This window comes from Oratosquilla oratoria, chromosome 17, assembly GCF_046742065.1.
Source record: "Oratosquilla oratoria isolate Oo_2021 chromosome 17, ASM4674206v1, whole genome shotgun sequence".
Lineage (NCBI taxonomy): Eukaryota > Metazoa > Arthropoda > Malacostraca > Stomatopoda > Squillidae > Oratosquilla > Oratosquilla oratoria.
The window spans coordinates 35689746-35707089 of NC_134793.1; the positions used below are offsets into that span (position 1 = coordinate 35689746).

A 17344-nucleotide genomic window follows, 5' to 3' on the forward strand; every position below is an offset into this window, starting at 1 on the left:
CTGTAATGTTGATAGCTATTTTCTGATATTAATAGTTATACTACAGGGCTGACTAGTGTGCCCACGTGTTGTCCTCGATGCTGACTGTGTTACGTGTAAAGTCATGTTATACTTAAGCTGTTTATACGTCAGATCTTCTCCCTGATTCTCTTTCATTAACATTTAACATATTTTTCTTATTACATAACGAAACAAAACGAATTTTTCACGCATAACTTCCCCGTAACACAGTTTAAAAAATAGTAAACTTTTGTGTTCCTTTAAAGGAACATTATGTGTTCGTGGGGTAAGCCCATATGCTGTCCCTCTTACTAACGGGTGTTGTGTTCTCTGATCTTCACAGGAGCGAGGAAGTCAGCACGTTTAGCGGTGGCGGAGGTCATGAGGACTCGGAAGAACTTCAAGACAAGAACAACAACACCAAGAACATCACCATGACCAGCGAGGACCTCCTCCAGCCAGGTCACGTCGTCAAGGAGAGATGGAAAGTCGTAAGTAGTTTGACCTTGCACATCTTCACCCGAGTGACGTCACCACTCCATCGGCCCGGGCCGTCCTCTTGTCCTCCGTACAAGTGTCCTTCTAATTTTCGTCTTCCTCTCTACGTTACTTTCTCCCTTTTTTTTCCTGCATTTTTATTCCTGTTAGGATTATCTTTCTTCTTTTCACCTTCCTACCTACGTTGCCCCCTCTTTCGTACATTTTTATCGTTATTGCTAATGTTTTTCTTTCTAATCCCCACCTCTAGCTCTATGTCTACATTATTCGTTTTTATGCGTTTTTATGATTTTATGACTTTATATTTCAACTCTCAGAACCATCTATCATTGCTGGCAATATCTACTAGTTGTAAATATAATTTTTTTCTTTCCAGCCCCCACTTTCAGCTCTATATCCACATTAGTTTTTTTTTATGATTTTATAACTTTATACTTCTACTCTCAGAACCATAGATCATTGCTGGCAATATTTACTAGTTGTAAAGCTGATATTTGTAATATATGGATAGCGAACATTTTACTGTGTTTGTGTGGCAGTAGCCTTTACACGCAATTACCCCGCTCATTACAATCGCCATTTTATTGTTCTCAGACGGCTCCATCTTTGGTTCAAATGATTACATCTAATAACTTCAGAAACTTCGCTATCAAGTATAATTATACTCCTCTGGATTTTCTGTTTGAATAGTAATTTCGCTTTATTCTTGTTCAGTTTCTTACCAACCATATTTTCTTTTATTCTTCTTATTATTTTGTCTTAAGCTCTTCCGGTATTTCTTTTGTCTCTTCTTTCTTCTCCTGAAAGTAAGGCAGAGTCATTTGCATAAGCCTTATTTCATCTTTCAACCTTTCCTGTACGATGAGGTGCTAGCTGGGTCCCTGTAAAGCCCCAATCATATCAAACTTACGACCTGTTTCCGGCCACCTTCGACGGTGGCGCTTTTGTTTCTGTCATGGTTAGCGTCAGGTGGCTATTTCATGTTTATCTACATGAGGGGGAGATTCATTCCAATTGCATTGTCATGGAATTCTTTTAATAAACAGAGGAACAGCACAAACCAGCCGTAAGCTTGGTGTGACTGGACCCTTATTCCAACGAATTCTATTTAACTAAAAGATGCACATCGTCCAATAAAGTCGTGATCGATCAAAGCTCTATTCTAGATTAAGTCTGTTTCAACAAAAAACGAACCACCGGCTGCGCCAGTCCCAGCTTCGCAGGGGGTCGGCCTTCGCCCCTTATTCAACATCTACAAAATGAAGAACAAACAATATTTTTTTTACTCCTTTTTTAATCTTCTCTTCTTTAGAAAGAATAGAAATAACCAATGAGCAGTCAAAATAACTTTTACCGCTCTACTGACAAAATGTCACATTTAGCTTATTTTAGAAAATGAGAGATTTTTGAAATGGTAGTTTTCTATATACTAAGATAATCCCTATAGAAGTGTATCAAATACTCAGAAAGGAAAAATATGTTTGTATGGAGGTTACCATGTATAATGTGGCAAGTTTCGATGTGAGTTTATTCTACTTTTATGTCAAATTGCCTTTTCGTGATCAACCGAAGGAACAGGCATCAAAGCGTCGCCTTATCCGTAATTTACTTGAACGGTTCATTCACTGATCAATTGAGTCAATCAGTAGATAATTGAATAATTCTGTAGATACCCAAGTCACTCTGTAGTGTTCACCTCTTTCCTGTTGCTATCTCCATCGTTCCTGTTCTTCAGGGCTCAGTGGCTGCGTGCCTCCCCTCTTCAGAAGACCACACTGAAGAACTAGATCTTCTGAAACGTCTCTCGCTTGTTCTGTGCAATTACCTTTAGCACGAGTCAATAAATATCCTCTGTTTTTCTTTCTTCCACGCGGAGGGTGGGGGAGGGTCAGGATCTTTCTTCCCTTTGATGCTTTTTCACGTGCTTATGACTTGAAGTCTTTCGAAGAGAGAGTTTGAAGACACATCCCCTGGACTTATACTTTATTTCGAACCGGTATATTTTTGATTTATTCTTCCGGGTTGACTATTGCGATATGTATATATATATATTAGGGTAAGATGTAGTTGCACATCATAGTGCTCAAAATATACGGATATCTTTATACCTCAGCTTATCTTTCTCCGAAAAAGGGTTAAATACTACTTACACACACACACACACACACACACACACACACACACACACACACACACACACACACACACACACACACACACACACACACACACACACACACACACACACACACACACATATATATATATATATATATATATATATATATATACTGTATATGTATATATATATATATATATATATATATATATATCTATATATATATATATATATATATATTAGCTTCTTTTGCCACTATTTAACATGTTTCAGTACAAACATCTAGGTCTTATCTATTCTCTCAGCTGGTGGTCACCTTTTTTTTCAGCTCATTTGATACAAAATAATTTTATATCCCCGTGAGAATAAACTAATAGTGGGGTTATAATTTCTGTGCTTCTCGTCTCCCTTTATTATGATTTGAGATAACTAAAATATTCTAAATTCTTCATTTGGCTGTAAGGCCTTCAGCCCTCCATTTGGCTCTCAGTCCTTCATTTTATTTTTCATTTCTCCATTTTGTTTCAAATTTTCCCTTTTGTTCCAAGTCTTTCATTTTGTTTCAAACCGTTCAATTTTTCATATGTTCTTGCATTGTTCGTTTTATAGCCATACATATGTGTTCGATTGTGTGTAGGCATGTAATATTAGATCTTCAATGGGAGAAAGGTATGGAGGGTCGAACGCGAATTCTTCTCCGCCTTTCCTTCATTCTTTTGTGTTGGTCGTGCCGCCCTGCATGCCTGTCCATGGAGCAAAACCTTGTAAATACGTAAAACTTAACCCTCATGTATCCGTGGAAGTTGGGTCGGACTTTCTGAGTAATATTTATCCATCTCGCTCTGCACTCGCTAGGTGTACTGACCCCTCCCGGCTCCTCGTCTATATTGGTGTGTCGTCTACCCATATTCCTTTTGTTTCTTTAACCCCCTCCTGCATCTTCCTCTTTAGTCTCCTTTATATATCTTTCCCTTCTTCTTTTGTTTATGTCTCCGTTCGTTTCATGGTTCTTTTTTAACCTCCGCTTTTTTTTTTCTTTCGATTGAGGAGGAGCTTACACCATGAGGCGCTTAGCTTCGCTCAGACTACATAGTATGAAACAAGGTTGAGAGAACCATAACACACGACATTTTTTATGTAGATGGATCGACCCCGTACTTGTGGGGATTTTTGTCTCAATGGTTAGCGATCAAGTGTTTCTCTCTTAGTGATCGAACTGTTGAGATCTTGTGGAAATGCGCCTTCTGTGCGTCTTTCTGTTCTCATTATTAATTGTTAAATTTCAGGACCCTGAAATTGCAAAATGAAACAAACCAGTAATTAAAAGAAGTTTTCGAATACGGACAGTACTTGGACTAAACAAAACATAAGAAAAGCTTTCATGTTAGAATTGATTGAATGCGATTGAAAACAATTCGCTTAACTTGATCAGATCGTTTGACGCCAACTAAAACGAGAATACAAGATAACGCTCTTTGTTAAGGGAACTACTGAGAAGGGTTCCCTTCACTGTAAGGAAATCGTTCGGGAAGGGAGCTGGCGAGGAGGGAAAGGGAGTGGAAGGGGGAGAGGGAGGGGAGTGTTTGGAGAGGGAAGGGAGTTTTGGGATCATGAGGGAGGAGATAGAATGAAAGAAAGGAGGTGGAGAGAAGAAAAGAAGGGAGATGGGAGAGGATTAGGAATTATAAGAAAAATGATAACGTAAGAATGAAGAAGAATGCAAGAGACCATAAGGCCTACACTAGGTAGTTCTTGATAATGATACGAGAAGTCCTTAACGTGCTTACTGAGTATTGCTCATCAGTCCCTCAACTGAAGGGATCCGCCTGGCATTGGTCAGAACAAAGTCAGTAAAGTCTGCCACGTTCATTGAGATTAATCTAAACGAAATAAACCGTCTAACGCAGCGGTTCTTAACATTTTCAGTGCCCTTAATACCCTTTGATATCTCAGAAAAAATTCTCATGCCACCATCCAATACAAATACAATGCAAACATATGAAAAGGATTAGTGGCACAAGCCTCACTTTGCTTTCTCGTGGTAAATATACAGTCCCGTGCACTGGCTATCATGTCTCGTACCCACAGGGTTTTGTACCCCCCTGGGGATATGAAACCCCAGATGAAGAACTCCTGGTCTAACGGCACCTTGAGGAAAATAACTCTAAACTCTACTGGTACCGATAGAGAATGTCACCCGATAATGAAGGGGGTTCACTGTGTTGGACTATAGCCTTATTAATGGTGACGCCACAGGAATGAATGAAATCGTCTGGCGTCAGTAGCAACACAAAAGAAACGTACCACCAGGTACGAAAGAAGGGGGGGGGTATAGACGGGCGTTAAAGAAGTTAATCGAGATTATCTTCACTTTTTTAATTTTCTGGCAGGAACAGAATATATCAAGTTTCACGGTGTGAAAGAAGATTAAGGCAAGAAAAACGGGTTGTCATACTGTGCCCAGAGAGAGTGAGAGTGAGAGAGAGAGAGAGAGAGAGAGAGAGAGAGAGAGAGAGAGAGAGAGAGAGAGAGAGAGAGAGAGAGAGAGAGAGAGAGGGGGGGGAGGAAGGGGGGAGTGAGAAAGAGAGGAGGAGGGAGAAAGAGAGGAGGGAGAAAGAGAGGGGGAGTGAGAAAGAGGGGAGGAGGGAGAAAGAGAGGGGGAGAGAGAAAGAGAGGGGGAGAGAAAGAGAGGGGGAGGGAGAAAGAAAGGGAGAAAGAGAGAGAGAGAGAGAGAGAGAGAGAGAGAGAGAGAGAGATAGAGAGAAAAAAGAGAGAGAGGAGGAGGGAGAAAGAGAGGGAGAGGAAGTAAGAGAAAAAGAGAGAGATCATTGGTCATTTACTAAGAATATAAAAACACGAAACCTTTTCGTACCGAGTAGCTCTTGTCCTTTTATTATTGTTTTTATCATATCCGTAGACAACCCCCTCCCCCTCCCCCTCCCCCCTCCCCCCTCCCCTCCTCCCTCGGTGGGGCAGGAGTTAGAAATTTTTATCTCTGTTTATCTTGAAACTGAGCCAAACGTGATGTTATTTGTGGCTCAGTCGACCTGACAGGCTCTCTCTTTCTTTCTCTCTGTCTCTCTCTATTTCTCTCTTTCTCTCTCTCTCCCTCCATCTCCATCTCTTTCTCCCTCCTCCTCTCCTTTTCCCTCCCCCTATCTCTCTCTCTATCTCTCTTTCTCTCTATCCCTGCTTTTTTCTCCTCCGTTTGTTGTGTGTGTGTGTGTGTGTGTGTATGTATGTATGTGTGTGTGTGTGTGTGTGTGTGTGTGTGTGTGTGTGTGTGTGTGTGTGTGTGTGTGTATGTGCGTGTGTTCGTGCGTGCGTGCGTGCCTCTTCCTCACTCATAGGTGTGTTGCGTTGGGCCGACAGAGGCGGAAATAGTTAACTCGTGCGAATGCCTCTCGTGCCACTCGCTTGCTTTCTTTCTCTCTCTCTCGCCCTTGTGTGTGCGTATGTGTATATGCGTGTGTGTATGTGTATGTGTAAATACTGTATGTATATATATATATATAACACAATATAATGTAATATAATATAATATAATATAATATATAAAAGCATGTATCATTGTGAAAGTGCCTTTTATACATAAGTATATATGAGCACACATAATATCCACATATATTCATACCTATGGCTTTGTATATATACATATATATGTATACATATATATATATATATATATATATATATATATATGGTTCCTGTGTGTTATCTACAAATATATATATATTTCTATATATATATATATATATATATATATATATATATATATATACAATGGATATACCTGTGTCGATATTTTTCTTCCTTTCCCCTGTCCAGTAGCCTCTGTTGGCTCCACCTTTCGTTATTCACATCATTCCTTCTGCTTCCTGGTAACATTTTAACTTCTTTCATATTTTATCTCTCCCTCTCCCCGCGCTCCTCTCCATACACGCTCTCCATCCCCTTTTTGGTCGTCCTCTCACTCTCCCTCCTTCCACCCTCGATCCAGCCCGACCTCTTCCGTTTTCTTCGATTGTCCCTCGCGTTTCTTTGACTCGCTCATTATCTTTCATTCTTCTCGTCCTTCTTTCATCTGTGCAGTGTTCTTATTTGGATACTATTCCTCTCTTTATACACAGGTTAATCGGTGTGTATGTTCTTCTGCTGGTTAAGTCGGGACGATGTTATTTAAGTGAATGACCCATTCTGTTGTCGAAGAGTTAGATTTTATATAGATCAACACATTTTCAATTTTGATTGAATTTATATTTTTTCAGCCAACAGCAATCCAATCCATTCAAGAAAAAATGGCTTAGATTTGTTTCTTTATATATATATATATATATATATATATATAATTACTTCATCGTACTTAGATGTTTTTATCAATGTAACTTCCCCAGTGGGAAAGATTCTAGAAGTTGTTTGTGCACCATTAAATTTAGACAGAGGTGAGGATATTTTTGCAGGAGACTGTACATTGGATTGGTGTCACCCGATCGACAAAGAAGTCATTGCTGGAAGGAATCGACGCGTAACAATTAGGTGTAGCATCTCGCACGTTTTTGTGTCTTCTCCCCAATCAAGAACATCTGCGGGGGGGTGGGGGGAACCAAGAATCTTCGGAGGATCCTCTTTATACAGCAGCGACGTCTTGCGAAGAAAGCAACGATAATCCGAGAGCGGTTTGCTTATGCATTTGCGACCGAGACTCCAGTTGTCTTTGTGGTCTACAAGAGCATTATTCCTTAGAGCTCGTGAGAATCCCCGTACATGCGGACAGTGTAGAAGTACACTCTCCTCTCTTCCTAACACACATACACACACAAACACCTTCGTCCCCCCCATGTCGGTGGTGTGGCAAACACAATAAATCTCGACTGAAGCTGACGTCAGACGCAAGAACAAACCCCGACTGGCCTTGTCAAGGACCGATTGGCCCATCCACTCTTTCTTTGTTCTCTTCCCCGAAGTAGAGTTCTAGTTTCGGCACGTTCTACAGCTCGTTGTTCGCCGGTAAACAATAGCTAGATACCAAACACCCATTTCTTTTCCTCCCCTCAGACTATATCGTTCAGGATTTCTGGCGGACTTCTGTCGTCGCGAGAAAGACCAGGCTTGTTGCGGAGTCGTTGCTCCTTGATCGTAACTGCATCGTTGGCTCCCCCGCGGCATAACAACAGACACACACAGACTTTAAGCAACAACTGTTCAACGAGAGGGGAAAACCAGCATTCCGTGTTACACGTGCTCACCTGTGTTACGTAATGTGCTAAAAATGAATTCACATCTTGAGCCTAGATTTGGGTAATAAAGGTGTCCACGGGTTTCTTTAAGAGTATACATGGGAATGGACACCCACGCACGCACACACACACACACACACACACACACACACACACACACACACACACACACACACACACACACACACACACACACACACACACACACACACACACACACACACACACACACACACACACACACACACACGCACGCACGCACGCTTACAATTCTTAGAGTAGCGTTGCCATGAATTCCTTAAAAGCAGTCGGAATGGGGACCTAACGTTTGCGAATTGTTTATTATTAAGTCCATGCAAGCTGTGTACATCTAATTTTTCAGTACAGTTTACCTTTGGATGGCATACTCTAACCTAATATGACCTAACCTAATCTAACCTAACCTAACCTAACCTAACCTAACCTAGTCTGACCTAACCTAATCTGACCTAATTTAACCTAACCTAATCTGACTTAACCTATCCTAACCTAATCTGATCCAACCTAACCTAACCTAAACTAATCTGACCTAACTTAACCTAACCTAATCTGACCTAACCTAACCTAATCTGACCTAACCTATCCTAACTTAATCTGACCAAACGTAACCTAACCTAACCTAACCTAACCTAATCTGACCAAACCTAACCTAACCTAATATAACCTAACCTAACCTAACCTAACCTAATATAGTATAACATCACCTAACCTGATGGAACTGATTGTTATTCTCAGAAGTAACCTGTTGCTCTGGATTTAAAACGTACCTATCCTATTCCCGACAAAAATACACCTTAGACTAACATACCTACGTATAACTCAGTCTGACCTGAACTGACCTGACCTAACCTGACATGAACTGATCTGAAGTGACCTGATGTGGCTACACATGACCTGACCTGACTTTAACGAAGTGAACCACCTCTGTGGTTAAAAACTGGGAAATTCGCATCGGGACCTTGTTTGTTCTTTCGCTGTATGGCAGCGAGCGATGAACGCCAGGAGTGACGTAGACGATTGACAGGAGAGCGGAGGGAGTGGGAGAGGCTGAGGAGGTCACGTGGTCAGCACGCCTGAGGGCAGTAGAGGAGGAGATAGAGAGAATTCCTGGGAGATAAGGAAGCGATCTCAGGGCCTCTTGGCAGACATGATGCGCCATTGAAAGTGTAATGCCCATTAGGTCTGTGGGCCAGGGGCTTGTTTATGTGCTTACGTTGTTTATATATATATATATATATATATATATATATATATATATGTGTGTGTGTGTGTGTGTGTGTGTGTGTGTGGGTGTGTGTGTGTTTGTGTGTGTTTGTGTGTGTGTGTGTGTGTGCGTGAGTAATCACAAGAAAAATAAACTAACGAAGCAGAGCGCTTTCGTATAATTACATGTTCAGTGCTAATACAAAGAAGTGTGTGTATATATACATATATATATATGTATGTATTCTTATATGTATGCATGCTTGTGTGTACTAAATATATTATAATTCATCCAATCCGTAAAGTGAATTAGAACGTTTGGCATTAGCAAGAATGATGAAAGGACTTTATTGAGATGTCCTTGTCTCCTTCATCACGGGGTTTTCCCTTCAACTGAATAAATCCGTCTGACAGTAGTTGGAATAGTAATCTGCCGCGTGCAGGACAACATTTTCTCCGTGGCCATTTTTTTATTGGGGAATTGGCCCAAAATGAACCAAAGTAAAAAAAAAAAAAAATAAATAAATAAATAAATAAATAAATAAATAAATAAACAAATAAATAAAATAATGAATAAACAGCAACAATAGTAATATTCCCTACTCTTCAATCACAAAAATTGGTTGTTAAGTTGACCGCATATCTCTCAAGTAAGCATCTCAGAGAGAGAGAGAGAGAGAGAGAGAGAGAGAGAGAGAGAGAGAGAGAGAGAGAGAGAGAGAGAGAGGAGTGAAGGCCACCTTTCTAAGCAAAAACAAACCCCTTGTGATTTCTCACAGCACTCCTCCCCCCCATCACCGCCCGGAAACCATGACGTCAGTTGATGTACATAAATAAAACAGAATATCAGTTGCCATTGTTCAGAGAGAGAAAGAGAGAGAGAGAGAGAAAGGGACAGAGGCTTAGAGAGAGTTTTTCTGTCTCTCTCCACTTCCCTTCCCCTCCATAGTTTGTCTCCTCTTCCTCCTCCTCCTCTTCCTCCTCCCTTTCTTCTTTCTCCATTTACGCCTCTTCTCCATCTTCTCCTCCTCCTCTTCATTTTCCTCCTCTTTCTTTTTATACCTCCCTCTCTTCCACCTTCTCCATGTCCCTCTTCTTCCTCTCCATCCTCCTCTCCCTCATTCCCTCCTCCGCCTCCTTCTCCTCCTCCACCTCTTCTTCTTCCTCTTCCTCTTCCTTCTCCATCTGTACCATTCTCCATTTTCTTCCACTTCGTCTGTCTACACCTTCATTCATTGTCCACCAGCTGTTTCTAAATCCTCTGATTTTATCTCTCCTTCCCCTCCTCCCCTCCCATCCTCCACATTTGCTCCACCTCCACACTTCTTGCGACATTGCGAAACACTCCTTCAACTCCTCTTCCTCCTCTTCTTCCTCTTCTTCCTCTTCCTCCTCTTCCTCCTCTTCCTTCTCTTCCTCCTCTTCCTACTCTTCCTCCTCTTTCTCATATTCCTTTTCTTCCTCGTATTCCTCCTCCTCCTCCTCTTCCTCCTTTTCCTCCTCCTCCTCCTCTTCCTCCTTTTCCTCCTCCTCCATCTTCTCTTGCTCTTCTACTTTGTCCCCTTCCTTCTCTTATTTCTCATACTTTTCCTCTTCCTCCTCCTCCTCCTCCTCCTCCTCCTCCTCTTCCTCTTATTTCTCATGCTTTTCCTCCTTTGCCTCCTCCTCTTCCTCTTCCTCCTCCTTCTCTTCCTCCTCCTCTTTCTCTTATTTCTCATGCTTTTCCCCTTTCGCCTCCTCCTCCTCTTCCTCCTCTTCCTCCTTCTCCTCCTCCTCCTCTTCCTCCACATTCCCAGCTGCCCTCTGCCAAGAATGAGGAACTTCGGGGAAATATGGTGGAGGGGGGGAGGAGTGGAGGGGACGGGGGTGGAGGGTAAATGGAGGGGGAGGGGGAGGGGAAGGGGAGAGGGTACGTGAATGAGCAAAACGGAAGGGTTACACAGAGCTGAATAAAATCGCCTAGCGGCAGCAAAATTTAAGAGGAAAGGTGCCACCAAGTACGGAAGGGGTTATCCCCTTCCGGCTCGTGGCACTCTTGATTGCTTTTATTCTGGTTACCGCCGGACTTCGCGTCATTCAACCTAAACAGGGGATTAAAGGGTTCAGACAAAACCAACTCGGCCAATTTCCACGTTGACTATTTTGACATCTTTAGAAAAAAAAAGAATAAATAGATAAATAAATAAATAATAAATAAATAAACGAATAAAACAAATAAATAAAATAAAACAAAATAAAATAATAGAAATAACATTAAAAACGGATAAAAACAAAAACGATATAATAGAAAAAAAAACCACGATTTTATTCAGGAGAAAGTAAGGGGACCTTCCCTCCTTGGGATCTCGATCGATGTGAATTCTATTCAAATCGGGGTCCGTTCAGAGTTCGTTTGAGTAAAAACGACTTCGGCTACAATATTCTATTTTTCAAACCTCCAAATATCAAATTATTTTTCCGTCTTATATAGCAAAGCTGAAAGATGAACAAAGAGATTGTTAGCCTATACGAATGTTAGAAATGCTGTTGAAATGTTCTTAGAGAAGCCTAGGTTTCTCTAAGCGAGGTTATATTCTAGTTATTCAAATGGATGTTGGAGGTTGGATGACGAAGGAAAAATAGCCCAGTGTGATAACTCCATGAGATCGTGAGAAGCTCCGTCAGTGGCTCTCTCGAGTTCGATCCTTGGTTACGCCGCCATTATCGGCCACCCGAGGTTGTAAAAGAAGTTGTAGTCAAATGGGAGTTGGAGGTAAAGTGTGTAAAGAAAAATAGCCCTTAATGAGGGTTTCATGGAATCCAGAGGCTCTGTACAGGCGTTGACATAAGTCCGGCCGTGTCATACTCGAAGGTGCTTCTTGACCCTGTGGTCCTCCGGAGGCTGAGGAGAAGCTTACGCCAAGAGACATTTAGCTAGAGGTTCCGGTTGTTGAAGTCAAGGACGATTTTATTTCATGGGTTTAATGGCGAGTGTTGTTAGGAAATTTTATTCAGTTGGAGTGCGTTTACTTGCGTGACAACTGTGACGTTATCTTCGGTGTTACCCGTGAATAATTTTTCATTATATATTTTTAGTCAGACACGCCTTGAAATAAAAGAGTTATATCTTTCAAATAACTTTTCAGTGGAACAGTCATGATGTTTATAATCGAGCTCGATCTATCTGCCAAAGTATTTTATCGAGTATTTCAATGTGAAAGGAAAATATTAGATTGATGAAGCTTTGGGCTGGCAGGCCCAACGAAAAAGAGATCAATGGCGTCCCCAAATACTTTATGACAGGTTCCAATTCCGAGGAACTTTTACAGATTCGACCCAGAAACCTCCGAGAGGGGAGGAACCAGGGACCCCTCGAGGATGCCACGGCGTGTTGGGGGGGGGGGGCGAGAACCCAGGGGGCGCAGTTGGCACGTCATGTTGCACGTCGTGTGGTTCGTATCATGACCAGAGCGCGTGATCGAGAAATCAGAACAATTACACACGAAGCGTGACACCTGAAGTTTCTCCTCCCTGTGGCGGCCGCCCCGAGGTCAGGCGGCGGTGGCTGCTGCTTTCCTGCTCGGTTTGCCAACATTATTAGGGTTTTAAAGCCTCAAGTTGGGCTATACATAGGCCGCGGCGTGCCTGCGCCCGTGTGCGTCGGAGGAAGCATTTTCTGCGCACAGACGCAGGAATCGAGGAAGACCTTCCCAGATCGGTGACATCTTCGCTAGTAGAGTTACCTCCCTGGGGGAGCGTCGCAAATTTGTGATACCGGGGGGGGTGATCAATTGAAGTGCAAACCAGATAACTACCCCGGGCCACTATCCTGGCAAGGTCGCCATTGAGGTCATTAACTCGTGTTGTTCGAAGCAGGTCTTTGCCCCACCGGATCATTGCGTACCTTTCTTCAGTTGGATGAAATTACCTGAAGTAGGCAAAGGTGGCGCCATAAGGGTGAGGGGAACACGATGGGCGTGACCTCCCCTGGCCAGAATACTTCGCCTCAGCTGAGGGCAGGACTCCACCTTAAAAAGGCTTGGTAGGATGAGGTGATGGTCGTGTGCAGAACCTTAGTCTCACTCTCTCGCGATAGAAGAAAAAATGCCACTTCCTCCTCGAATTAGAACGTCACAGTAAAAGATGTGGTTGTCTTTGATTTCTGTTGTTATTGTTTTTGTTGTTGTTGGCAGTGATGCTGTCGGAATCCTCGCTCTTCCGTGTCTTTGTCTTTCTGTAACCTCCGGGGTTCTACGCGCGCTGACCGAGCACATGTCAGCGCTGACACCAACACGTTGTCAGCCCTTGCAGTCAGCGGGCTGATACTCGTACGAATAAAATTATCGGCCATGAACCAGAATAAAGCCTTTGGAGTTATGTCGCCTCGTCATGTGTTTTTAGCCAGAGCATGTGGCCTACCTCACACTCGTCACCTCCTCCATCCTTCACCCTTTTCCTTGGTGGCGGCACACTAGGTTAAGCATGTTGCTTGCTTTCGCTATTTCGTCTGAGTAGAAACGACTTTGGTTACAATATTCTAGACTTCCGTAAGAACATTTGAACAAAGTGTCTTACATTCAGCTTCACACTATATTGCACAAGAGTAATTTGACTTTTGGAAATTTGAAAATCAAAAAGAAAAAAAAAAAAAAAAAAAAAAAAAAGTAACCAAAATCGTTTCTACTCCAAAGATGTAGCATAAACAATTAGCATGTTGGCGAAAAATGCATAGTGTGGCAAAACCTTTAACTGAATGAAATGGTTTGGCGTTCAGCAGATGCAGTAGGGTGAATATATCAGTCTGATGGTTTTATTCTGGCTAATACTAGACGATTTTATTCACCTCATGAGGAGCCCTTGGGTAGTGGGAGTCGATCACTTGAGCAAGCAAGCAAGGACGTCAATGTTTATATGTATTAGGCCAAGTACGTATAAATAGCCGCGCCCTTATCTCCCTCTCTTGCTCGCTTCCTCGTCTCACAATATTCATAGTCATCAATATATATATATATATATATAATATATATATATACATATATGTGTGTGTGTGTGTGTGTGTGTGTGTGTGTATGTATATATATATACAGGCTATCCTAAAATGCTTCCCCATTTTTTTTTTTTTTTTCTATCAGCAATCCGTCTTCTCCCTACCGGTCATCTTGTACGCACGGATTTTTTGTTCTGGAGCGTTCCTTCTGACAAACAAGAAGAACAACACAACAAGTCTCCAATTAAGAAACAAAATAACCCGTTAGCGTGCCATAACAAATACCCAGAGAGAAAATAAAAATGTAAATAAATCTGATGGAAAATTAATCAAAAAAGTCGAGGGGTGAGAAATCCCTTCAGGAACGGAAGAACTCAGAGAAGAGTCGCCCGTCTTAGGATGTGGCAGGAGAGATGGTCTTAGACCTGAGAAACTTTGTAAGAATATGAGAGCGTCGGTGTATTTATCTATCTTTATGCCAAGAGGCGTCTTCCCCTTATAAGGGGGTAGCCAGCCAAGGCATAATCCCAGCTCCCACCCAACTCCCACACACCCATCCCAGTCCCATTTGTTTCCCTTCCATCAAATTTTAAGTCAAAATATATCTTAGATTCGTCATTTATTGTGGAAGCTCACTTGTGTCAAGATAAACATTTCTGAACGTCGTGTATATATATATATATATATATATATATATATATATATATATATATATATATATATAATATATATAATATATTGTGTGTGTACACAGACATGACAGAATTGAATAGACACCAAGAGAAATCGTTTAATTAATCAAACAAGCAATTGATGCAATTAAAGTGCTTATAAATGGTCACAATGTGAATAGCTAATACTTGGTTGACATCCCCTTTGCCCTTTTCAATGCAAGGACCCTTCTAGGCATATTAGTGATTAGTTCACGAATATCATCTTGAGGGATTTCTTGACATGTTTCTCTTAGTAATCCTAAGAGTTCGGGCTTTGAAGATGGCTTCCTGTTCTTTTTGCGAAGTTGTCGGTCTAATATGCCCCAGAGGTGTTCAATAGGGTTCATATCCGTGGACTGACTTGGCAATGGAAGTTTCATGATCTCATTTTGGCTCAATCAATTTTGTGTTGCTTGAGCAGTGTGACATGGAGCTCCATTTTCCATAAATAGGAAGACATTTTTGCTCATTCTACAACTGGAGAATATTGGAATGAGTCCTTCCTTTAATATAGAAACCTATTTGCTTGAATTGATGTTTCATTGACACTCCACAAGCTCTGATCAACCATCACTCCAAATTGCACCCCATACCATTATTGAAATACCCCCATGTTTCACTGCTGGCTGCAGTCTTTTGAGGTCAAACTCTTGACTACAGAGTCTCCAGACCCACACTCTTCCACTGTCAGAAAACAATGCGAATTGTGACTCACCAGAGAAAACGACAGTACTCCAAAAGGCCACAGGTTTCTCCACCATCTCAACAGCCCAATCCTTTCTGCGCTTGATATTGGCTGGACGAAGGAGTAGTTTCCTTCTTGCAGCTCTGTCATAGTAACCCAGCTTGTGGAGATACCTGACAGCTGTTCTGGGACTGACATCAACTTGTGTTGCTATGTCAGAGGCCTTGCAACGTGGATCCTCTTCGACATTTCTTTTGACAAGACTCAAGGTTCTTCTGAGGGCCCGGGACTACGTTGAATGAGGTTTTGTGCCCTTCTTGCCCTCTCTGGTGAATTGTACGATCACTCTATTAACAGTGGAAAGGGGCATTGACAGATTTTCAGATATTTTGCGTTGACCAAGTCCACCTTCACGTTGACTCACAATACGACATCGCTGAAATTCAGATAGATCTACTGCTTCTTTGGTTCGTGACATACTTGATTAATCTTTTATGTAATCTGAAATAGAATTCTAGGTAAATATAAAATATTAGGTAAATTTGAATAACATTAAGCATTAAATAAGAGCAGAAATGCATTTTTCTTCGTGTATATTCAATTCTGTTATGTCTGTATATATATATATATATATATATATATATATATATATATATATGTATATATATATGTATATATATATATACATATATATATATATACACTCACGTACTTGTGCCCTTACATACAATTATCCATACATACGCACTTAGATACATATATATATACATACATATATATAGCTCTTCGCGAATATGCATACATATATGCATACACATACTGTATATTTCACTCCTGCAACTTTCTCTTTAGTGTCTGCACAACTTTAACCTTAATACACCTTCTCCCTCCCTTCCTCCCTCCCTCCCTCCCCCCCTTTCCCCGTCCTCCTTCTCTTCCTTCCCTCCTCTCTCCAGCCATCACTTCCACCTCTTCCTTCTCTTCTCTCTCCCTCCCTCCCTCCCTTCCCCCTTACCTCCCCTCCGACCGAACCCAGAGGTCATCCAACCCTGGTGAGGGACCGACTTCAGATTTTTTCTTTTTGTTTCTTGACCCACAAGTCCTCGAATTCCGTCCGCAGGCCATCGCTGTCGACCGGATACTGCGGTCGTATTGTCCATAACTATGTGTGGGCCTACAGCTAGGCACGTGTGCTTGCGTATGTGTGCTCTGTGTGTATTTACCTAGTTGTATTTACCTAGTTGTATTTTACGGGAAGGGGAGCTATGCTCGTGGTGTCCCGTCTTCATATCTCATTTTATCTAGACTGTTTTTAAAATCATGAATTGTTTTTGCACACACCACTTTCTCATCTAACTTGTTCCAAATGTCTATTACTCTGTGGGGAAAACTGTTCTTTTTCAGGTCTCTTCTATAACTGTCTTTCTTGATTTTCTTTCCGTGTCCTCTTGTATTTCCACTATCCCATTTTATTAGATCCTCTCTATCAATAGTTTCTATGCCTTTCATGATTCTATAAATAGTTATCAAGTCTCCTCGTGTGTGTGTGTGTGTGTGTGTGTGTGTGTGTGTGTGTGTGTGTGTGTGTGTGTGTGTGTGTGTATATGTTTGGATGCGTGTATCAGCACCTTGTCAACTAATATCCTAACCTAATTTTATGTTACTCATCTCATTTTGTTATTTATTTTTATGTATTTACTGATTTATATATCTACGTATATATTCATTTAATTTATTGATATATTTATTCATTTATTAATTTCCTATCTATCTATCTACTCATTATTTTTATTATGTTTTTGCGTGTCTTGCAAACTTGATGACGTCAAGTCGGTCAGCGCGCCATTGTAACTTCGTCATGTCGCCATCCAACTCCGAACGAAC

General features: G+C 41.4%; 1 protein-coding gene across 7 annotated transcripts in view; it reads left to right on the plus strand.

The window, feature by feature from the left end:
• Window positions 1-17344, plus strand: part of Asator (tau-tubulin kinase asator) — a 384867-nt gene that overhangs the window by 288204 nt on the left and 79319 nt on the right. For all 7 annotated transcript variants that reach the window (XM_076200954.1, XM_076200949.1, XM_076200952.1 and 4 more), the window contains one exon: window positions 344-491. In XM_076200954.1, the coding sequence (XP_076057069.1) occupies window positions 435-491 (57 nt within the window). In that variant the 5' untranslated portion in view covers window positions 344-434. The remainder of the gene's footprint in view (window positions 1-343; window positions 492-17344) is intronic.